This window comes from Lepus europaeus, chromosome 9 (assembly GCF_033115175.1).
Source record: "Lepus europaeus isolate LE1 chromosome 9, mLepTim1.pri, whole genome shotgun sequence".
NCBI lineage: Eukaryota > Metazoa > Chordata > Mammalia > Lagomorpha > Leporidae > Lepus > Lepus europaeus.
The window spans coordinates 65,135,683-65,159,943 of NC_084835.1; the positions used below are offsets into that span (position 1 = coordinate 65,135,683).

The 24,261-nt window shown below is 43.6% G+C and overlaps 1 protein-coding gene across 2 annotated transcripts in view; it reads left to right on the forward strand.

Annotated features, from left to right (window-relative positions):
• The window catches only part of DLGAP1 (DLG associated protein 1), a 396,029-nt gene that overhangs the window by 335,092 nt on the left and 36,676 nt on the right, over nt 1–24,261 (forward strand). For both annotated transcript variants that reach the window (XM_062201404.1, XM_062201405.1), the window contains one exon: nt 5,206–5,297. In XM_062201404.1, the coding sequence (XP_062057388.1) occupies nt 5,206–5,297 (92 nt within the window). The remainder of the gene's footprint in view (nt 1–5,205; nt 5,298–24,261) is intronic.

Sequence of the window (24,261 nt, forward strand, 5' to 3'; positions counted from 1 at the left end):
AGTGAACTATTTGGGAACAATACAGACCAAATGAATTGTTACTCTGATTTAAAATACGGCTTTAAGATATAAAAAGGTCACATTATCTATGAGTCATAATTGATTAACTTAAAACAATAAGGGAAACTAAGATTGCTTCCATGTACTTGGGCTTTGCAAACTTTATTTTGGTGTCTTTGAAATCAGTGTCAGTGTGGATTTGGGAAGAGATCTGGCAGGGGCAGTGGATGGGGAGCACTTATGTTAAAAACTAAAGAACCTACAGAGATCCTTTTCATTCCAAAAAAAGTTAGTTATGTTTTCCAACTATAATGCATTAAAACTAAGAATCAATACTAAATAGATAACAAAAATCTAGCCATTTGAAAATAGTAAAACATCTAAATAACGTGGGTTGGAGAGGAAATTCAGGATTACTAGGATGTGATTGACAGGGAAATCCTGTAAATCATTGCTGTGGACTGGTCCAGAGCTATGATCTTAGAGGAATTCATAGTTGTTTGTTCTTTCATAATGAAGGAAGACATATCCCGATATAAACCAAGCACATAATTCACAAAGCCAGCAAAAGAACAGAAACCCAACAGGAAGAGCTTAATAATGATGAAAGTGGAGATAAGTGAGTTAGAAAACCAAACAGAGCCTTGGCAATGACAACTAGAATAGAACTGATAGACGAGAATTGGTTTGCGACAAAGACCAAATAAATAGGCAGGTCTGATTAGGAAAAAGAGAAACTACAAACCAACTATATTAAATATGAAAAAAGGATATGACCTTCCATGAATTATAAAAGATTCTGATGATAATTTAATGCTGGCAAAATTTAAAGGCAAGATAAAATAGACATTTATGTAAATTACTAATACTAATGCAAGAAGAAATATAAAATCTGGGGAAAGAAATCTAGCAGCCATAAAGTAAATTGTAAAAATAATAAAAGCAGGGGCCGGTTCTGTGGCGTAGCAGGTAAAGCTGCTGCCTGTAGTGCTGGCATTCTATGTGGGCACCAGTTCGAGTTCCAGCTCCACTAATGAATGATTCAGGTCTCTGCTGTGGCCTGGAAAAGCAATAGAAGATGGCCCAAGTCTTTGGACCCCTGCACCCTCGTGGGAGACCGGGAAGAAGCTCCTGGCTCCCTGCTTTGGATCAGCCGTTGCAGCCATCTGGGAAGTGAACCAGCGGATGGAAGATCGCTCCCTTTTTCTGCCTCTGCCTCTCTATAACTCTGCCTCAAATAAATAAATAAATCTTTAAAAATATATATAAAAGCAGCAACAACAAAAACCTTCCTCAAAATAGTACAGATATAATTCTACAGAAAATGTTTTGCTAACATTCCAGAAGCAAATAATTCCTGTTATGTAAATAAAAGTCAAGATTCTCAATTTTTGAAGTCAAGTAAACATAGCTGACACCCAAACTCTAAAGAAAACAAGAAAAAATTATTCTAGAATAACATGCTTACAAATTTAGTTGTAAAATCAAGCCAAATTTGAAAACTAATCCAAATATATCTCATTATCAAGTAGAGTATGGCTCAGAAGTTCAAAGTTATTTTGCTTTTGAAGAAAAAATATGATAGCCAGATAGACACAAAAAATATGGTACTTAGTTAAATTCAGAAGTCATCTCAAATATCAACACGTTAAAAAAGTATCCCTAAGAAACCCAGTTAAACTCCTATTTAAAAGAGAACTGCTAGAGATATTCCAGAGTTAGAAATCAGATAAGATCTCTTGTTTTCACAAGGCTATTCAGTATTATTTGCCTTTATTAGCCAGGACACAAAGCAAGAGAGATAAGATATAAATATCCCAAAGAAAAATTGAAATTACCAAGAACCTGAAAGCACAAAAGTAAATAAAAGAGAACTTTTTAAAAAATGCTTGGGGTGAGAAAGTCCTTTTCAAATCGTAAAACCTAGATATGGCTACAGAATAAAAGATCTTCTACAAGAAAGACAAAGTTTGAAAGATAAATGATAAACAGAGAAAACATCTGCAGTACATATAAGAGAAAGGCTTTAGCATCATAAAATAGAGTCCTATGAATATGAAAAAAAATTTTAAAGATGTGTTTACTGATTTAAAAAAGTAGAGTAACAGAGACAGCAGAGAGAGAGATCTTCCATCCTTTGCTTCACTCTCCAAATGCCCTCAACAGCCAGGGCTGAGCCAGGCTAAGCCAGGAGCCATCTGGGTCTCCCACAGGGTTGACAAGGACTTGAGTACTTGAGTCATTATCAACCACTGCCTCCCAGGTGCAACAACAGAAAGATAGGAAATGTAGCAGCTGGGACTCAAACCAGCACTCTAGCATGGAATGCCAGCTTCCCAAGTGGTGGCTTAACCCACTGTGCCACAACACCTGTCCCAAGAAATTGTTAAAACCTCAATTTGGGGAGAGGGTGAAACAAGCAAAGTACATAAACAAAGAAGTACCAGAAACAGTAAATATTTCTCACTGTGATGTGTTGTATTTTTTTAAGATTTATTTATTTATTTATTTGAAAGTCAGAGTTACACAGAGCGAGAAGGAGAGGCAGAGGGAGAGAGGTCTTCCATCCACTGGTTCACCCCCTAATTGGCCGCAATGGCCGGATGCCGATCTGAAGCCAGGAGCCAGGAGCTTTCTCCAGGTCTCCCACGTGTGTGCAGTGGCCCAAAGACCCAGGCCATCCTCTGCTGCTCTCCCAGGCTATAGCAGAGAGCTGGATAGGAAGTGGAGTAGCTGAGACTCAAACCAGCGCACATATGAGATGCCAGCACTGCAGACGGCAGCCTTACCCCCTACGCCACAGCGCCGGCCCTGTCAAAAGTTTTTGTTTTGTTTTGTTTTGTTTGACAGGCAGAGTGGATAGTGAGAGAGAGAGACAGAGAGAAAGGTCTTCCTTTTTGCCGTTGGTTCACCCTCCAATGGCCGCTGCGACCGGCGCATACTCGCTGATCCGAAGCCAGGAGCCAGGTGCTTCCTCCTGGTCTCCCATGCGGGTGCAGGGCCCAAGCACTTGGGCCATCCTCCACTGCCTTCCCGGGCCATAGCAGAGAGCTGGCCAGGAAGAGGGGCAACCGGGACAGAATCCGGCGCCCTGACCGGGACTAGAACCTGGTGTGCCGGCGCCTCAGGCAGAAGATTAGCCTAGTGAGCCGCGGCGCCAGCCATAGGATTTCCACTTCTAAGAATTTTTCCTAAGCAATATTTGCACAATTATTTTAAAGATACATATGAAGTAGGGGCCGGCGCCGTGGCTCACTTGGTGAATCCTCGGCCTGCGGCTCCGGCATCCCATATGGGCACCAGGTTCTGGTCCCAGTTGCTCCTCTTCCAATCCAGCTCTCTGCTGTGGCCTGGGAAGGCAGTAGAGGATGGCCCAAGTCCTCGGGCCCCTGCACCTGCATGGGAGACTGGGATCGGCATAGCTCTGGCAGTGGTAGCCATTTGGGGGGTGAACCAACGGAAGGAAGACCTTTCTCTGTCTCTCTCTCTAACTGTCTATCTGTCAAATAAAAAAATAAAAAAAGATACCTATGAAGTGGTATTTGTAATGTTATATGTAACAGCAAAAAAGGACATGTTACCTAGATATTGCTTTAATAATAGAAATATTCATGCAGCCAACAGAAGAATTGAAGTACAGCTATTTATTGACATGATAAAACACCCAGAAGATAACAGCTTTAATAAATAAAGCAAATCTCAGGAAAATACATATGATTTCCTCTATATACTTTTAGTATTAATAATCATTTATATAACACAGTGGACAAACACCCATCAACAAACTGACAATGATTCTCAAGGCACCTGTACTTTCTACATTATATATTTCTGTATTTTAATTTTATATAATCTACACTAATTTAGTTCACTTTTAGAAACAAATGATTTATTAAATATACAGGAACAAAAAAGGAATAAACCTAATCTTTAAATAATCCTAAAGTTTGCTTCCAATTTGGATTCAGGCTTAACTATCATACAGACTATTAGATGTGGATATATTTTTTCTTTTTTAAAAAAAAAACATTTTTTATTTACTTGAAAGGCAGTTACAGAGGCAGAGGCAGAGGTAAAGAGAGAGAGGTCTTCCATCCTCTAGTTCATTCCCCAGATGGCTGCAACAGCCAGAGCTGGGCCTATCCAAAGCCAGGAGCCAGGAATTTCTTCCAGGTCTCCCACGTGGGTTCAGGAGCCCAAGTACTTGGGCCATCTTCTGCTTTCCCAGGCCATAGCAGAGAGCTGGATCAGAAGTGGAGGAGCCAAGACTCAAACCAGCGCTCATGTGGAATGCCAGCACTGCAGGTGGCGGCTTTACCCGCTATACCACAGTGCCGGTTCTGGATATATTTTCTATATGAGCTATAATATATACATAGTTATTTGGAAACTATGACATATTCAAAAACAAATATTTAGTATAAAGGGAAAAATTGAAGTGTTCTATAGTTTACCCTAACAGATTAATATCTAAATCATTCAGTATCAATAACTATAAATCATGGATTTTCCTCCTTCTTTTGTATTTTGTTACCTGCAAATTCAAACCTTCCAAGAACACATTTCCATATTAACATTTCCTCCTAATATAGAGCTCACAGGTAAGTATACACAGTTGGTCCTCAGTGTCTATGAGTTCCACATCCACAGATGAATTCAGGAGCCAGGAGCTTCATTCAGCCAATCACAGTTAGAAAGTATTTTTTAAAATTTACATCTGTATGGTGTATGTACAGATTTTTGTCTTGTCATTATTCTCTAAAAAATACAGAATAACGAGTATTTATACAGCATTTATGTTGCATTGGGTATTATAGTAATCTAGAAGTGATTTAAAGTATAGGGGAGGATACGTGAATAGGTTCTATGCAAATATTATGCCATTTAATATAAGGGACTTGAGTATCTGCAGATTTTGCTATCTACAGATCAGCTGTGGATATTGAGGGATGATTATATTCACAAATCTATGGAGGAATATAGATGTGGCAGCCTCCTGAGTATTGAATAAAACATCATTTTACTAAAAGCAGGAAAGAGCATGCTAATAAGGTAGTGATGGCACTCATCAGACTTACAAATATTGAACAGATAGGTTACAAATCACAAAGCATTCCAGTAATAGAACAGATACTTCTGATGAACTGTGATACTTGTCTTTCAAGTTGCTGAAATCAAGTAACTCAATTTGTCTGATTTCTTCAGGTGGATGATGCTGATGAACCTGACAAAACAGGGGAAAATAAGGCACCCAGTAAGTTCCAGTCTGTGGGAGTGCAAGTAGAAGAAGAGAAGTGGTGAGTCCATAGCATGCATCCTCTTCCATCTTGGTGTTGGCAAACATTTGTTCCCATGGGAAACCTACAAAATTGATTGCTGTTTCCCACCAACTCCTGGGAGCATTTAAGCTTGAATCAATAGTAGCTGATTCCCTTTTATGATTTAATCCTGGAAACCACTCATTTAAGTTTAAGATACAATGATAGTGTAAATATATCACATTAACATAAACACTGCGTTTGCAATTTCTCTTTTTAAAAGAAAGCTATCATTTTAGACTGTGAACTTTTTTTTTCTTTTTAAGAATTATTGATTTCATTTGAAAGGCAGAGTCACAGAGAGAGAAAAGGAGAGCTCCCATCTGCTGATTCACTCCCCAGGGTTGGGCCAGGCTGAAGTCAGGAGCCAGGAGCTTCATCTGGGTCTCCCACATGGTTGTAGGGACCCAAGGACTTGGGCCATCTTCCATTGCCTTCCCAGGTGCACCAACAGAGAACCAGATCAGAAGTGGAGCAGCCAAGACTCAAACCAGTAGGATGCCAGTGTTGCAATTGGTGGCTTAACTCACTGTACCACAGCACCAGGGCCTGGACTGTAGACTTTTTGTGACAAGAGAACTTATTTGTTTTTATTACCAGCACATAGTACCTGATGGTTAGTATGTGCTCAGTGAATGATGAATGAATGACTGAATGAATGAGGAAAAATAAAGAAATATTCCCTATTATTATCCTGAATCACCACTTTCTTTAGATTGCTCTTTGAAATAAACTTACTCTAAAGTCTTAGTAATCACTAAGTGGGAAATTTAGGTTTTTATCAGATCAGAACCCAGGAGCAGGAAGGGACCTCTTTCAATGTATAAACGAGAATTTGATTGAGGCATAGTATAATGAGTTTCTCAAACTGCGAGGTCCTTGGTGGTTGGAACTCTATTCTATTGGCAGCGGTACTCCCAACTTCCAGCACTGTACTTTTGTGAGTTTTAGCTCCAAGAGCTCTACCAGGTCTTCACAATGAGTTTTGGAGAAAAAATGCCTTTTGTTCCCAGCAAGGTGAAGGAAAAAAGGTCCTTGGTGGTTGGAACTCTATTTTATTGGCAGTGGTACTCCCAACTTCCAGCACTGTACTTTGCACATACTAAGCACACAGTAAATGTTGACTGACCTGGAGTTACGGCAGGGGAAAGAGCTCTAGATGGTAAGTCAGGATATCGTCTCAACTTTGCCACGAATGTTTTGTGTATTACTTTGGAAGAATTATTTGGATGTCATCTGTCACTCATCCATTCTGCTATGGTTTGTATACAGTTCGTCCCCTCTGGAATTCAGGTTGAAATTTGTTTGCCATTGTGTTGGTGTTGGGAGATTGGGTCCTTAAAAGGGAACTAAATTGCCAAGAGGGATTAATGCCTTTCTCACAGGAGTGGTGAGTTATCCTTATCCGGCTTCCTCTGGCTGGGCCATCTTCCGCTGCTTTCCCAGGTGCATTAGCAGGGAACTGATAGAAAGTGGAGCAGTCAGGTCTCGCACCAGCACCCATATGGGATGCCTAGGTGGCTTAACCCTCTATGCCACAGCGCCGGCCCCATCATCATTGTTTTCTTGCCAGGTATGTGTTCTAGGTATGTGTAGCAATTTTGAAAGTTTAAATTTAGTGGATGTGAAAGATCTCATGGTAAGATACACATTCTTCCACCCTTCACCAGCTCAGGTCGCTTGTTTTTCTCAATGGTGTTGTGGTTAAGAGCACAGACTCTGGAGCCAGAACATCTAGATCCAAACCCTGGCTCTGCCACCTACTAGATGATGGGTCCTGAGCAAACCACTACATCGTGAAAAGGGGACAAAAGGCAGTTTCCAGCCCAGACTATAAGGAGATTAGAGGTTGCCACTCTTTCCAAACAACAAGTAAACATTTGAATAAACTGAAAAATCAATAGCCTTTCTTATGTCTGTTAGAGAGAGGTCATGGGGCAAACTGCTCCCCTGAAAATTAGAGAAAGAGACAGATCTGGACAATCACACTTACTGGAATGCAAACCCTTGGTCAGAAGACTGCAGGAGCCAGTGCCAGAATAGGCAAACCTGTGGAGGCTCAGTGTGGACAAACCTGAGTGTAAAAAACTCCAGGGAGACCCTGTCGTAGGAAGACCCCATTCTTTTGTGAGTTTTAGCTCCAAGAGCTCTACCAGGTCTTCACAATGAGTTTTGGAGAAAAAAATGCCTTTTGTTCCCAGCAAGGTGAAGGAAAAAAGAACCATTGTGAAATATAGCAGGGCGTTCTTCAAAGGGCCTGCCTGCTGCAGAAGCTGTTTTAGTAGATCCTCTGGCCTATGGGTTTTATCAGAGCCTCATCTTCCTGGGGGAAGGGAACTAATCCCTCTAGGCAGGGAGAGAAATTCCCACCTGCAAACCCTATCACCATCTCTACCCACATAAAGGGTGAGGGGAGGGACTGAGAAAACAATGGCTTCACAGTGCAGGGGGCAAAAGGCTGAGGGCCTAATCAGAGTACTACAGATTGTGTGCTTTCTCCCCATACCTTGCCATTCATTACTAAAGGCCTATTTACCACAGTATATCATGTCCACTTTTCAAGAAATTACCAGGCATCCTAAAAGGTAAACACACAGTTTGAAGAGACAGAACAAACAGAATCAGATGTGGCAGGAATGTTGGAGTAACCATATAAAGAGTTTTTTAAAACTGTGATTAATATGCTAAGGACCCTCATAGAAGAAGCTGGAGAAGATTCAGAAACAGATGGATAACATACACATGGAGATGGAAATTCTTCCTTTAAGATTTATTTATTTATAGGAAAGGCAACCACAGGGAGAGATGGGGTGTGGCTGGCGGTCTTCCATCCGCTGGTTTGCTCTGAGCAGGGCCAAAGCCAAGAGGCAGGAACTCCATTCTGGTTTCCCATATACTTGTGCCATTTTCCACTGCCTTTTCAGGTGCATTTTCAGGAAGCTTGTTTGGAAGCAGAGTAGCTGGGACTCGAACTGGTGCTCTGATGCAGGGTATTGTTGTCACAAGCCACAGTTTAACTTGCTGCACCACCATGCCAGTCCTGAGAGATGGAAACTCTAAGAATCAAATGCTAGTGATAAAAACCATTGTAACAGAAAGAGAAAATGTTCTAGATGGGCTCATTAGTGAACAGGATACTAATCTCTGAATAAGACAGAACAGTATTTGAATCCTTGAATTTAAGGATATAGCAATAAAAGTTCCAAAACCGGGCCGGCGCCGTGGCTCAACAGGCTAATCCTCCGCCTTGCGGCGCTGGCACACCGGGTTCTAGTCCCGGTCGGGGCACCGATCCTGTCCCGGTTGCCCCTCTTCCAGGCCAGCTCTCTGCTGTGGCCAGGGAGTGCAGTGGAGGATGGCCCAAGTGTTTGGGCTCTGCACCCCATGGGAGACCAGGAGAAGCGCCTGGCTCCTGCCATCGGAACAGCGCGGTGCGCCGGCCGCAGCGCGCTACCGCGGCGGCCATTAGAGGGTGAACCAACGGCAAAGGAGGACCTTTCTCTCTGTCTCTCTCTCTCTCACTGTCCACTCTGCCTGTCAAAAAAAAAAAAAAAAGTTCCAAAACCGAAAAACAAAGAGAAAAGAGAGTGAAAAAATCAGAACAGACTATCTGAAAGCTGGGACAACTACAAAAGGTGTGACATGCCAGGAAAATACCAGAAGGAGGGGCCAGCGCTGTGGCACAGCAGGTTAACGCCCTGGCCTGCAGCACCGGCATCCCATATGGGCGCTGGTTCGAGACCCAGCTGTTCCACTTCCTATCCAGCTCTCTGCTATGGCCTGGGAAAGCAGTAAAAGATGGCCCAAGTCCTTGGGCCCCTGCACCCACATGGGAGACCTGGAGAAAGCTCCTGGCTCCTGGCTTCAGATAGGCACAACTCTGGCCATTGTGGCCAATTGTGGAATGAACCAGTGGATGGAAGACCTCTCTCTTTCTCTTTCTCTGCCTCTCCTCTCTCTGTGTAACTCTGACTTTCAAATAAATAAGTAAATCTTAAAAAATAAATAAATAAGAAAATTCCAGAAGGAGAGGAAGGAGAAAGGAACAGAAGCAATATTTGAAACGAAAATAACTGAGAATTCCACCCCCACCCCCAGATTAGTGTCATACACCACTACAGATCCAAAGAGATCCAAGCAGGATAAATGTGTACCCTGTCCAGTAAAAGAACTATACCATATTCAAACTTCAGAAAATCAAAGATAAAAAGAAGCCAGAGGAAAAGAAAATCTTACCTACAGAGGAGCGGATAGCAAGTGTACTAGACTTCCCCAAAGAAGCGATGCAAGACTAGAATAAAGCATGAAGTGTTGAGAGAAGAAAATAAAAATCAACTTAGAATTTTGTTTCCTGGAGCTGGCATTGTGGCGGAGCAGGTTAAGCCTCTGCCTGCCATCCCGGCATCCCTTGTGGACACCAGTTCCAGATCCAGCTGCTTCACTTCCCACCCAGCTCCCTGGTAACGCACCTGAGAAAGCAGCAGAAGATGGCCCAAGTGCTTGGGCTCCTGCGCCAAAGTGGGAGACCCAGAAGAAGCTCTGGGCTCTTGGCTCTGGCCTGGCCCAGCCCCAGCTGTTGCAGCCATTTGGTGAGTGAATGAGTGAATGGAAGATCTCTCTCTCTCTCTCTCTCTCTCTCTGCTTTCTGTAACTCTGTCTTTCAAGTAAATAAAAAATAAATCTTTTTTAAAAAAATAATTTTGAGTCCTACAAAATTATCCTTAGTGAAGCAGTGAGGGAATACATTGTCAGCAGATCTGCCTTGCAAGAAATGCTAAGAAGTTCTCCTCAGAGAAAGGAAATGATATAGCAGAAACTAAAGTGGGGCCGGTAGCAGGCAAAGCTGCCGCCTGCAGTGCCAGCATCCCATATGGGTACTCATTCAAGTCCTGGCCACTCTACTTCAAATCCAGCTCCCTGCTAATGCACCTGGGAAAGCAGTGGAAGATGGTCCAAGTGCTTGGGCCCCTGCACCTACATGGGAGACCTGGAAGAAGCTCTTGGCTCCTGGCTTTAGATCAGCCCAGCTCCAGTTATTGCAGCCATTTAAAGAGTGAATCAGATAGAAGATATCTCTCTGACTCTCTCTCTCTCTCTCTCTTTCTCTGTAACTCTGCCTTTCAAATAAATAAATAAATCTTTTAAAAAAATTAATTAAAATAAAATCTTTTATTTTTCTTACTGTTAGTCATAGATAACAATTTATTCAAAATAATAATAACAGTTTATGCAAATATAGAGCTAAGCAGACATAGTTGTGTCTAGGTGAAACGAATGACAGTGCTGTGGTGTGTGTTCTCCAGAGGTGCATGTGCTGGAAGCTTGGCTTCCGATGCTGTGGTGTTAACAGGTGAGGGGACCTTTAAGAGGTGGTGGCCTGGTAGGAGATCATCAAGTCATTGGTGATACTGACCTTGGAGGGGATTAACATGGCTCTCATTGGATCCCCAGTTTCTGACTTCCTGTTTTACCAAGGGATCTGACCTCACAATCTCCCCATAGTGCCCTCCACCACCAGAACCACCCCAGAGGCCAAGATGGGGCCTCTCTATCTTGGATTTTCAGCCCCCAGAACTGTAAGCTAAGTAGGCCTCTTCCCTTTATTGAAGGCACCAAGCCTCAGGAATTAGAAATATTTAGTTATTGTAAACTACTTGTGCTATCTATAAAGTGGTATAGTATTATTTGAAAGTGGATCTGAATTGGTTGTAAATGTACAGTGTAAACTCTAGGGCAATCAAAAAATTTGTTAAAGTATATAATTAATATGCCAAGAAAGGAGAGAAAGAATCACAGAAATGCTCAATGAAAAATCACTAAAGGGCCGGCGCCGTGGCTCAACAGGCTAATCCTCCGCCTTGCGGCACCGGCACACCAGGTTCTAGTCCCGGTCGGGGCACCGATCCTGTCCCGGTTGCCCCTCTTCCAGGCCAGCTCTCTGCTGTGGCCAGGGAGTGCAGTGGAGGATGGCCCAAGTGCTTGGGCTCTGCACCCGTATGGGAGACCAGGAGAAGCACCTGGCTCCTGCCTTCAGATCAGCACAGTGCGCCGGCCGCAGCGCGCTACCACGGCGGCCATTGGAGGGTGAACCAACGGCAAAAGGAAGACCTTTCTCTCTGTCTCTCTCTCACTGTCCACTCTGCCTATCAAAAAAATAAATAAATAAAAATAAAAAAAAAGAAAAATCACTAAAAACAAAAAGTATAGTAGACAAAAAGAAAAAGAAAAAGAAACCAGAAAACAGAATCTATAGAGGCTATTTTTTTAAGAATTATTTTATTTATTCAAAAGAGTTAGAGAGGTAGAGTGAGAGCAAGAGAGAGAGAGAGAGAGGTCTTCCATTCTGCTGGTTCACTCCCCAAATGACCACAATGGCCAGAGCTAAGCTGATCCAAAGCCAGGAGCCAGGAGCTTTCTCCAGGTCTCCCATGCAGGTGCAGGGACACAAGGACTTGGGCCATCTTCTACTGCTTTCCCGGGCCATAGCAGAGAGCTAGATCGGAAAAGGAGCAGCTGGAACTCGAACCAGCACCCATGTGGGAGCCGGTGCTGCAGGCTGGGACTTTAACCTGCTGTGCCACAGCACCAACCCCAATATACAGGGTATTAATCCAATTCTATCAATAATCACTTTAGGCCGGCGCCACAGCTCAATAGGCTAATCCTCTACCTGCGACAACTGCACACCGGGTTCTAGTCCCGGTCGGGGCACTGGATTCTGTCCCGGTCGCCCCTCTTCCAGTCCAGCTCTCTGCTGTGGCCCAGGAAGGCAGTGGAGGATGGCCCAAGTGCTTGGACCCTGCACCCACATGGGAGACTAGGAGAAGCACCTGGCTCCTGGCTTCGGATCAGCACGATGCGCTGGCCGCAGTGGCCATTGGAGGGTGAACCAACGGTAAAGGAAGACCTTTCTCCCTGTCTCTCTCTCACTGTCCACTCTGCCTGTCAAAAAAAAAAAAAATCACTTTAAATATCAATGGTTTAAAATCATCATAAAAGTCAGAGGTTATTAGACTCAATGGAAAAACAAGATCCAGAGGCCCTTACTTAGCATGGTGGTTAAGATGCTGCTTGGGACAACTGCATCTCATAGGGTGGTGCCTGGGTTCAAGTTCTGGCTCCACTCTCAAGACAGCTTTCTGCTAGTGCGTACCCAAGAAGGCAGTAGTAATGGTTCAAATAACTGGGTTCCTGCCACCCATGCAGGAAACCTCGATTGAGTTCCCAGCTTCAAGCTTTGCCCCAACCCAGCTCCAGCCACTTCAGGTATCTGGGAAGTAAATCAGTAGATGGAAGTGTTCTCTCTCTGTCTCTCTGTCTCTGTCTCTGTCTCTCTCTCTCTCTAATAAATACATACATAAATAATTTTTTTAAAAAAAGACCAAATTATGTTGTGTGCAAGAAACCTGCTTTAACTATGGAGATTTATAGATTAAAAAATGCACGATAGAGAAAGGATATAGCTTCTAACATCAGTCAGAAGGATGTAGGAGTAACTATTAATTTCAGAGAAAGCAGATGTCACAGTGAGGAAAATTATTGAGGATAAAGGATGACATTGTGTAATGACAAAGGCATCAGTTCTCAGAGAAGACATAAAATTTTTTTTAAGATTTATTTATTTTTATTTGAAAGTCAAAGTTACACAGAGAGAGAGAGAGAGAGAGAGAGGTGTCTTCCATCCGTTAGTTCACTCCCTAATTGGCCACAATGGCCAGAGCTGCGCCAATCCAAAGCCAGGAGCCAGGAGCTTCTTCCTTGACTCCCACATGGGTGCAGGGGCCCAAGGACTTGGGCCATCTTCTACTGCTTTCCCAGGCCATAGCAGAGAGCTGGATGGGAAATGGAGCAGCTGGGACTTGAACCTGCGCCCGTATGGGATGCCGGCACATCAGGCCAGGCTGTTAACCCGCTGCACCACAGCGCCGGCCCCTACCTAAAATTTTTTTTAAATGTATGGGTCTAACAAAAGAGCTTCACAAATACAAGGGGCAAAAGCTCATAGAACTGCAGGCAGAAAAAGATGAACCCATTTGACCTCTCTGTTGAAAATGGACAGATTCAGGATCAGGTGTGGAACCGCAGGTTAAGCTACTGCTTGGGATGCTGCATTCTGTATTGGAATGCCTGGGATCCAGGCCCACTGTGATGCACAATGTCTGCCTCTAAAACATATTTTGAAGTGAAAATATAATTCATCAAAATTTATTAGCATGCAATGGAATCGGTGCCTTGAAGGAAGTTTATAGCGTTGAATGCATACATTAGAAAAGAAGAAATATCTGGCCGGCGCCGCGGCTCACTAGGCCAATCCTCCGCCTTACGGCGCCAGCACACTGGGTTCTAGTCCCGGTCGGGGCACCGATCCTGTCCCAGTTGCCCCTCTTCCAGGCCAGCTCTCTGCTGTGGCCAGGGAGTGCAGTGGAGGATGGCCCAAGTGCTTGGGCCCTGCACCCCGTGGGAGACCAGGAGAAGCACCTGGCTCCTGCCGTCGGATCAGCGCAGTGCACCGGCCGCAGCGCGCTACCGTGGCGGCCATTGGAGGGTGAACCAACGGCAAAAGGAAGACCTTTCTCTCTGTCTCTCTCTCACTGTCCACTCTGCCTGTCAAAAAAAAAAAAAAAGAAAAAGAAAAGAAGAAATATCTAAGGTCAGTTATCTAAGCTTCCACCTTTGAAAAGAGAGAAAGAAGAGCAAATTAAATCCAAAATAAACAGAAGAACAGAAATAAAAAAGGCAGGGTCCATTTATTTCAGTGGCTTACATTGCCATGTGGGACACTCTTGTCACATATTGGAGTAGCTGATGTGAGGCCTGGCTACTCTACTTTTGATCCAGCTTCTTGCTAATATACATCCTGGGAGGCAGCAGGTGACAGCTGAGAACTCAAGTCCTTGCCACCCACATAGGAGACTCAGATGGTGTTCCAGACTCCTGGCTTGAGTGAACCAACAGATAGAAGATCTCTCTGTATCTGCTATATCTGTCTGTCTCTCTTGCTTTTAAATAAAATGAAAATAGATAATTTTCAAAAATTTTCTTGAGGAAATTTAACAAATTTCAACAGAGATAAATAAAATTGAAAACAAGAAACCAATAGAGAAAATCAAGAAAATCAACAGAACCAAAACCTAATTTTTGAGAAGATCAATAGATGCTATAAGCCTTTAGCTAGGCTAACTAGAGAAGATACAAATTACTAATATCAGACATGGAAGCGAAGACATTATTGTAGATCTATGTACACTAAAAGGATATAAAAGAATATTATGAACAGATCTGTGCTCATAGCTTTGATACTTTACATGAAATGATATAATTCCTTAGACATATTCTGCCAAAATCTACAGCAAAAGAAATACGCGATCATAATAGGCCCAATTTAAAGACAATAGAGGGGCCAGTGCTGTGGCCACCTGCAGTGCCGGCATTCCATATGAGCTCCAGTTCATGTCCCGGCTACTCTACTTCTGATCCAGCTCTCTGCTGTGGCTTGGGAAAGCAGTAGAAGATGGCCCAAACCCTTGGGCCCCTGCACTCGCATGGGAGGCCTGGAAGAAGCTCCTGGCTCCTGGCTTCTGGCTTCGGATCAGCTCAGCCCCGGCTGTTGCAGCCATTTTGGGAGTGAAACAACCAGCAGATGGAAGACTGACTCTCTCTCTCTCTCTCTCTCTCGCTCTCTCTTTCTCTGCCTCTCTGTAACTCTTTCAAGTAAAATAAATAAAAAAATCTTAAAAAAAAAAAAAAAAGACAGTAGAAGGCCCAGATGATTTCACTGATGAATTCTGTAAAATATTGAAAGGAAACAACATTCAGATTTTCTGCAGTCTTCCAAGAGATAAAAGCAGAGTAAATACATCCCAATTCATTCTGTGAAGCTAGCTTTGCCCTAATACCAAAACCATAGACATTACAAGAAAACTATAAACCATCATTCTCATGAACATAAATACAAAAATCTTCAAAAAATTAGCAAATTGAACCCAATAATGGATAAAATGATATACTGTGACCTATACAAGTTTTTCTCAGGAATGCAAGGCTAGTTCAACGTTTGAAAATCAATTAATATAATCTATCATGTCAGCTTGTTAAAGAAAAAATTATCACATCAATATTCAAAAAAGGAGTTGACAATTCAACACCCTTCCATGAAAAACCTCTCAGCAAACTAGGAATAAAGTGGAATTTTCCCAACTTAGTAAAGAACATCTGCAAGAATCCTATAGGTGACATCACAGGAGTACTTCATGGTGAGAAACTTGAAACTTTCCTACTGATATCAGGAGCAAGGCAAGGATATCCTCTCTCATTACTCCTTTTCAACATCAAACTGGAAAGTCTACCAGAAGTGGCGCCGGCATCCCAAATGCTCATATGTTCTAGTCCTACCTGCTCCACTTCTGATTCAGCTCCCTGCTGAGGCACCTGGAAAAGCAGTGGAAGATGTCCTAAGTGCTTGGGCCTTTGCACCCATATGGGAGACCCAGAAGAAGTTCCTGGCTCCTGGCTTTGCATCAGCCCAGTTCTGGCTGTTGTGGTCATTTGGGGAATGAACCAGCAAATGGAAGACCTCTCTCTCTCTCTCTCTCTCTCTCTCTCTCTCTCTTTCCCCCAACTCTGCCTTCAAATAATAAATATTTTTTAAAAATTCATCAAAAATATAATTAAAAGATGTTTATTTAAAAAAAAAAAAAAAAAAGAATGAGGCCGGCGCCACGGCTCACTAGGCTAATCCTCCACCTGAGGTGCCGGCACCCCAGGTTCTAGTCCCGGTCAGGGCGCCGGATTCTGTCCCGGTTGCCCCTCTTCCAGTCCAGCTCTCTGCTGTGGCCCAGGAGTGCAGTGGAGGATGGCCCAAATGCTTGGGCCCTGCACCCGCATGGGAGACCAAGGAGAAGCACCTGGCTCCTGGCTTTGGATCAGCGCGGTGTGCCAGCCGCAGCAGCAATTGGAGGGTGAACCAATGGTAAAGGAAGACCTTTCTCTCTGTCTCTCTCTCTCTCACTGTCCACTCTGCCTGTAAAAAAAAAAAGAAAGAAAGAAAGAAAGAAAAGAAAAAAGAATGAGAAGACAAAGCAAAGACTGGGAGAGAATATTTGCAAAAGACACATCTGATATAGGACTGTTAACTAAAATATACCAAGAACTCCTAAAACTCAACAATAAGAAAACAAGCAACCTGATTTTAAAATGGATAAAAGAACTAAACAGACACTTCACCAAACATAATATATAAATGCCCAGAAAGCATATGAAGGGGTGGGCATTGTGGCACAGCAGGTTAAGCCACCACTTGGGACACACAGAGTGTTGGTTCTAGTCCTGTCTGCTCAGCTTCCAATCCAGCTCCTTGCTAATGCACCTGGGAAGCAGCAGCTGGTAGTTCAAGTACTTGAGTTACTGCCACACACATGGGAGACTTTGATGGGGTTCCTGGCTCCAGCCTTCATCCTGGTCCAGCCCCAGCTGTTACTGCCATTTGGGCAATGAACCAACAGATGGACAATACCTCTTTCTCGTTCTTTCTGTCTCCCTGTCACTCTGCCTTTCAAATAAATAAGTAAAAATATATTTTTTTAAAAAAAAAAGTATATGAAAAGATGGTCAACATCATATGTCATTAGAGAATTGTAAATTAAAATAAAAATGAGGTATCATGGGGCCGGCGCCGTGGCTCACTTGGTTAATCCTCCACCTGTGGCACCGGCATCCCATATGGGCACCCGGTTCTAGTCCCAGTTGCTCCTCTTCCAGTCCAACTCTCTGCTGTGGCCCGGGAGTGCAGTGGAGGATGGCCCAAGTGCTTGGGCCCTGCACCTGCATGGGAGACCAGGAGGAAGCACCTGGCTCCTGGCTTTGGATGGGCGCAGCGCACCGGCTATAGCAGCCATTTGGGGGGTGAACCAACGGAAGGAAGACCTTTCTCTCTGTCTCTCTCACTGTCTAACTCTGCCTGTCAAATAAAAATAAATAAATGTTTTAAAAATGAGATATCACTACATATTTATTAGAATGGCCAAAATTGAAAAGATCGACAACATCAAATGCTAGTGAGTATATGGAGCAGCAGAGACCCTCATTTACTGCTGGGGAGAATGCAAATAGTTTGGCCACTTGAGAAGCCAACTTAGCAGTGTCTTATACAACTAAATATACTTTTCTCACAGGACCCAGATGGTGCTGCTTGGAATTTACCCCCTTGAACTGAAAACTGTTCACTCAAAAACCTGCACACAGATGTTTATAGCAGGGATATTCACAATTCCCAAAGTCTGGAAACAATCAAGATGTCCTTCAACAAGTGAACGGATAAATAAACCATAGGGCATCTAGATAGAGGAATATTATTCACACTTTAAAAAATAAAATATATCAAGCCACAAAAAGACATGGAGAAAACTTAAGTGCATCCTGCTAAGTGAAACAAGCCGAACTGAAAGGTCTGTCTGTAAGATTGCAACTCTATGATAGCACAGAAAAGGGAAAACTAGGGAACCAGGAAAAGGAATGGTGGTTGCCAGAGTTCACAGGGAGGCAGGGGTGAAGGGCACAGCACAGAGGATTTAGTGCTGTGAGACTGCTCTGACTGATACAGTGGTAGGCTCGTGCCATTTTATACTTTCGTCAAAAGTACAGCACCAAAAGGGAGTCCTCATAGGAACAAGAGACTTTGGGTGACAATGATGTATCAGTGTAGGTTCGTGGATTGCATCAAACGCACCACTCTGATGGGGGCTGTGAGAGCAGATGCTGTGTAGGTATGGGGGTGAGGAGGGAGGTGGGGAACCTGGTACTTTTTATTCAGTTTTGCATTGAACCTAAAACTGTTCTAGAAAACAAGAGGAAGTTATTAACGTTGTAATAGTAGGAGTAGATAGACAGTAATATTTACTTCAGTGTTGTCCTGGGATTTGTTGCTTAGTTTATATAAAGCTTTCAGAACAATACCCAGCAGTAAGATTCTCCATGTGCTTCCCATGTCTATTAAGCACCCTAAATAAAAGCTTTCTGAGACTGAAGTTTTAAGAAAGCAATCAGGGCCGGCGCCATGGCTCAATAGGCTAATCCTCCGCCTTGCGGCGCCGGCACACTGGGTTCTAGTCCCGATCGGGGCACCGATCCTGTCCCGGTTGCCCCTCTTCCAGGCCAGCTCTCTGCTGTGGCCAGGGAGTGCAGTGGAGGATGGCCCAAGTGTTTGGGCCCTGCACCCGCAAGGGAGACCAGGAGAAGCACCTGGCTCCTGCCATCGGATCAGCACGCTGCGCTGGCCGCAGCGTGCCTACCGCGGTGGTCATTGGAGGGTGAACCAACGGCAAAAAGGAAGACCCTTCTCTCTGTCTCTCTCTCACTGTCCACTCTGCCTGTCAAAAAAAAAAAAAAAAAAGCAATCAAACTATCTTTTCTTGAAACAGAAGACAAATGAGTATCAATTTGCATTTTACTTCAGATATTTCCCCTGCAGTCAATCAGTCTTATCTTTCCAAATTAACACCCTGACACCTCTCCACCTCCATGAATGTTGAATAGTGCTCTATTTGGCTCTACCTAACAGTAACCCAAAGACTTCATATAAGCCACTGTCATCATGACTTTAAAAAGTTGAGCAGCGATCGATTCATTGAAGTATGTTGGATGGCCAGTTCCTCGGTACACTGAGTGATTTAAAATTCAGCTGGCACATTGATTTCAGTGTTTGACTTGCCAAAGTGTACTCTTCCTCAAAGGTCACTTTATAGTTAACCACTGTAAAGTAAATAAGCATTTAAAGGGATGTTAATGATTGTTTTCAACCTCTCCAAAAGAAACTCATTGTCAAGAGAAGGGATTACCTTCATCCTCTCTCTAACTATAACTCTTTTTATAATGTGGCAGTAATTCATTTAGATAGGATCTTGAAAAGCGAAATGTGCAGATGAGATTACTTAACGGCAGCTGGAGGTTTTTTGTTTTTGTTTTTTAATTACCTAGTGATAAAGATGAGACTGTTGTTCTCACACTGAATGGCCAGTAACAATTCATCTCCTCTTCCTTTCTCAAATAAACAGACTGAGAAAAGACAACAACCAAACAAAAAGTGAGAAAAAGCAGGAAAATAGAGCCAGAGAAACAGCGAGCTGATACAAAGAAATGAAGATTAAAAGACCTTCTGAGAGGCCTTTTAAATTGTTACCATTTAAGAACCCAGACTAAGGCAGCAAAGTTCGCCTATCCCATTTGTCTATTTAGTGTGGTCTTCAATGTTCCAACTCAGAACAAAAGGAATGTGTTAATAATTCATTAGTAAAAAATGAACTGCCCAAGTTCAAGCAGAGGAGTCAAAGTGAGGTTTTACAAATCTTCCTGGTGCATTTGCAGGCAGCCTGGGCATCCTCAGTGCACCATGTTCATCCTCCCAGGCTGCCTCACAGTGGGGTCTGTGCACAGAGCAAGGCTGCCTGCAGGCTGCTCGTTTCAAGGCCATGGCAGCAAGAAGCCAGGGATTTTGCAACAAAACTGTTTCTCTTAAGCAAGGAAGAAACTAGCCTTGTTCTTCAAGTGTTAGCCATCTTTCCCGCACCCATGTTTTATGGGTCAGTAGTGGCACTGTGGGGTCGGTAGGCCCCACAAGGCACATGTTCACTGAGATAAAGAACTGGTCCTGAGAGAAGCAGGTGAATCATTGCAATGCCTCCCAGGAGCGCTCACCTCCACCAGGGCTCTTAGTGGGGATGCCCACAGCATCCTGTCCCCATTCTTTCTCATCCTGGGAATTTGTATGCGGTCTTCTTGCCTTTCAAGCTGATGATTAGCAGATCTCGTAAACTGATCCTTTCTGTTGACGAAAGTGAGAAAGCTAAGCGGCTCCCAGGGATCTCCCCTTTCCTTCCAAGTAGCAAGTGCATTTTCACAGTGGCTTCAAACTACAGCTTCTTAAATCATCCCACTGATGACTCTAGGGCTCTGTAACAGTGGACACAGAAAGGAAGAATATCATGGTTTTTATTATAAAAGTAGAATGTAAATTTCCGTGGAGGAAAATTTACAGCAGTAAGTTAACAGCTTACAACCGTCTGATGCGTTTGGGAGTCATTGACACAAACTGGGGAAGTATGTGCATCCTTTTTTTATATATATATATATATATATACAAAAGTACTTTCAAAGGTTTGTGGTTTAGAGATCAGTTTATGGGGCAGGCATTTGGCCTACTGGTGAAAGGACTGATCGGGATGCCTGCATCCTATATTGGAGTACCGGGATCTGAGTCCAGTGCTGCGCGGATTTAATTTCCTGAGGATGTGCACCAGCAGATGAGATGGCTCAAGTAGTTGGGTTCCTGCCAGTCACATGGGAGGTCTGGATTGAGTTCCTGGTTCCTGGCTTCAGCCTGCTCCAGTCTCTGCTGTTGCAGCCATTTGCGGAGTGAACTAGCATATGAGAGCTCTATCTCTGTCTCCCTGCCTCTCAAATAAAATAAATAAAAATGTTAAAAGCAATAATAATTTGGTACAAAAATTTTTGGTTTTTAGAAAGTAGTTATTTATTTGAATGGCAGACTGAGAAAGTGGGAGATTTTCTATCTGCTGCTTTTACTCCCCAGATGGCCACAACATCCAGGGCTGGGCCAGGCCAAAGCAAGGAGCTTGAAAGTTCACTGCAGTCTCCCAAGTGCGTGGCAGGGACCAGAGTACTTGGGCCATCCTCTGCTGTCATTCTAGGCATGTTAGCAGAAAGCTGGATCAGAAGCAGAGCAGCCAGGACTCAAACTGTGCTCAATTTATCTTAAACTTATCTTTTTTTTTTTTTTCTTTTAAAGTTTAGTTATTTCTTTGAAAGGCAGAGTTATATATATAGAGAGAGAGACAAATCTTACAGCATCTGCTGGTTCACTCTCCAAATGATTTCAGTGGCTAGGGCTGGGTCAGACCAAAGCCAGAAGTCTGGAACTCCATCCAGGTTTCCCACGTGAGTACAAAAGTGCAAGCACTTGGGCCATCTTCCACCACTTTCCCAGGCACATTAGCACAGATTGGATCAGAAATGGAGCAGCCAGGACTCAAACTGGCACCTCTATGGGATGCTTGATGCTTGTGTCATACGCAGCTGCTTAACCCACTGTACCACATCGCCAGACCCAAGATTATCTTTTTTTTTTTTTTTTAATGATGTATGGATCTACTTTGAAAGTCAGAGTAACAGAGAAAGGTCTTCCATCGACTGAATCACTTCCCGGATAGCTGCAATGGCCAGGCTAGGCCAGGCAGAAGCCAAGAGCCAGGAACTTCATTCAGATCTCCCACATGGGTGCAGGGGCATTACCACTTGGGCCATCTTGTGTTGCTTTCCCAACACATTAGCAGGGAGCAGGATCAGAAGTGGAGTAGCCAGGACATGAACTGGTGCCCACATGCGATCTGGCATCACAGATGATGGCTTTACTCACTGTGCCACAACATCAATGCCCCGAATTTATGTTTTAAGTATATTTTAAAAAGATTTATTTATGGCTGGCGCCGTGGCTTAACAGGCTAATCCTCCGCCTTGCGGTGCCGGCACACCGGGTTCTAGTCCCAGTTGGGGCGCCGGATTCTATCCCAGTTGCCCCTCTTCCAGGCCAGCTCTCTGCTATGGCCCAGGAAGGCAGTGGAGGATGGCCCAAGTGCTTGGGCCCTGCACCCGCATGGGAGACCAGGAGAAGCACCTGGCTCCTGGCTTCGGATCAGCGAGTATGTGCCGGCCGCAGCGGCCATTGGAGGGTGAACCAACGGCAAAAAGGAAGACCTTTCTCTCTGTCTCTCTCTCTCTCTCTCTCACTATCCACTCTGCCTGTCAAAAAAAAAAAAAAAAGATTTATTTATTTATTTATTTATTTACTGGAAAGGCAGAGTTACAGAGAGGCAGAGGCAGAGGTAGAGAGAGAGAAAGTCTTCCATCTGCTGGTTCACTCCCCAAATGGCCATAATGGTCAGAGGTGGGCCAATCTGAACCCAGGAGCTAGGAGCTTCTTCTGGGTCTCTCACACAGGTGCAGGGGACCAAGGACTTCACTTCTACTGATTCCCCAGGCCATAGCAGAGAGCTGGATTGGAAGAGGATTAGCCGGGACTTGAACTGGAGCCCATATGAGATACCAGCACAGCAGGCAGTGGCTATGTCATAGCACCAGCCCCACATTTTCATGAGCTTTTTGAAGCACCTTAGTATATTATCTACATTTTCTATAATAATTATGTGGGTTTTTAAATAATATAATATACTTTTTTAAAGATTTATTTTATTTATTATTTGAAAGAGTTACACAAAGAGAGAGGAGATGCAGAGAGAGAGAGAGGTCTTCCATCCACTGGTTCACTCTCCAATTAGCCACAATGGCCAGAGCTGCATCGATCCGAAGCCAGGAGCCAGGAGCTTTTTCTGGATTTCCCATGCGGGTGCAGGGGCCCAAGGAGTTGGGCCATCTTCTACTGCTTTCCCAGACCATAGCAGAGAGCTGCATGGGAAGTGGAGCAGCCAGGTCTTGAACCCGTGCGCGTATGGGATGCCGCCGCTTCAGGCCAGGGCGTTAACCCATTGTGACACAGTACTGGTCCCATGATTATGTGTTACTGAATTATCCAATTTATAAGAAAAGTAAGGTAGCATCTTTCCATTGTAAAATTTATAAATTAAAGAAATAAAAGGAAATTCCCCATAACTCTATTTTTAATCATGAATTAATAAACTGGTATGTATTTTTAACTGATTCATAAAAACTGTATATATTTGTGGGCTCCAGTGTGCTGTTCTGATATTTGTATACATTGTGTAGTAATAAACACCAGCATATCCAGGGTAATCAGCATCTCCCTCATCTAGAACATTTGTTTGTAGATAAAACATTAAAAATCTTCTGTTCTAGCTATTTTGAAATATTGGATACAATCCATCATTGTTAGCTGTAGTCACTGTACTGTGCAATAGAACACCAGACCCGGGTCTTCCTACCTAACTGTAACTTGGTCACCACTGAGAAACCTCTCCCCAGCTTCCCTCCTTCTGGTCCTGCACAGTCTGTAGGACCTACTGTTCTATTCTCTACTGTTGCAAGAACAACTTTGTAGATTTCCCGTAAGAGTGAGATAATGCAGTATTTGTCTTCCTGAGCCTGACTTAACATAATGTCTTTCAGGTTCATTCATGTTGTAACAAATGATTCAATTCCATCCTTTCCAATGACTGAATAGTACTCCAGTGTATATAAATGGGTATCTTTTTTAAAAAAAGATTTATTTATTTATTTCAAAGTCAGAGTTATACAAAGAGAGAAGGAGAGGAAGAGAGAGAGGTCTTCCATCCACTGGTTCACTCCCCAGTTGGCCACAACAGCTGGAGCTGCACTGTTCCGAAGCCAGGAGCCAGGAGCTTCTTCTGGGTCTCCCACATGGGTGCAGGGGCCCAAGGACTTGGGCCATCTTCCACTGCTTTCCCAGGCCACCAGCAGGAAGCTGGATTGGAAGTGGAGCATCTGGGACTCAAACCAGCACCCATATGGGATGCTGGTGCCGCAGGCAGAGGATTAACCTACCATGCCACAGTACTGACCCCAAAATTTCCCCTTATTTACAATCATTCCAAGTACCACTTTTAATGGCAGAACAATAGTCAAGTTTATCTTTCTCTTTCTCCCACAATTGGGTTATCCACTTTATTTATTAAAGATTTATTTATTTGTTTGAAATTCACAGTTATCGAGAAAGAAGGAGAGACAGAGAGAGATCTTCCATCCTCTGGCTCACTTCCCAGATAACTGCTATAGCCAGCACTGAGCCACGCTGAAGCCAAGAGCCAGGAGCTTCTTTTGGGTCTCCCACATGGGTACAGGGGCCTAAGCACTTGGTCCATCCTCTGCTGCTTTTCCCAGCCATTAGCGGGGAACTGGAATGCAAGTGGAACAGCCAAGAAACAAATGAGCTTCCATATGG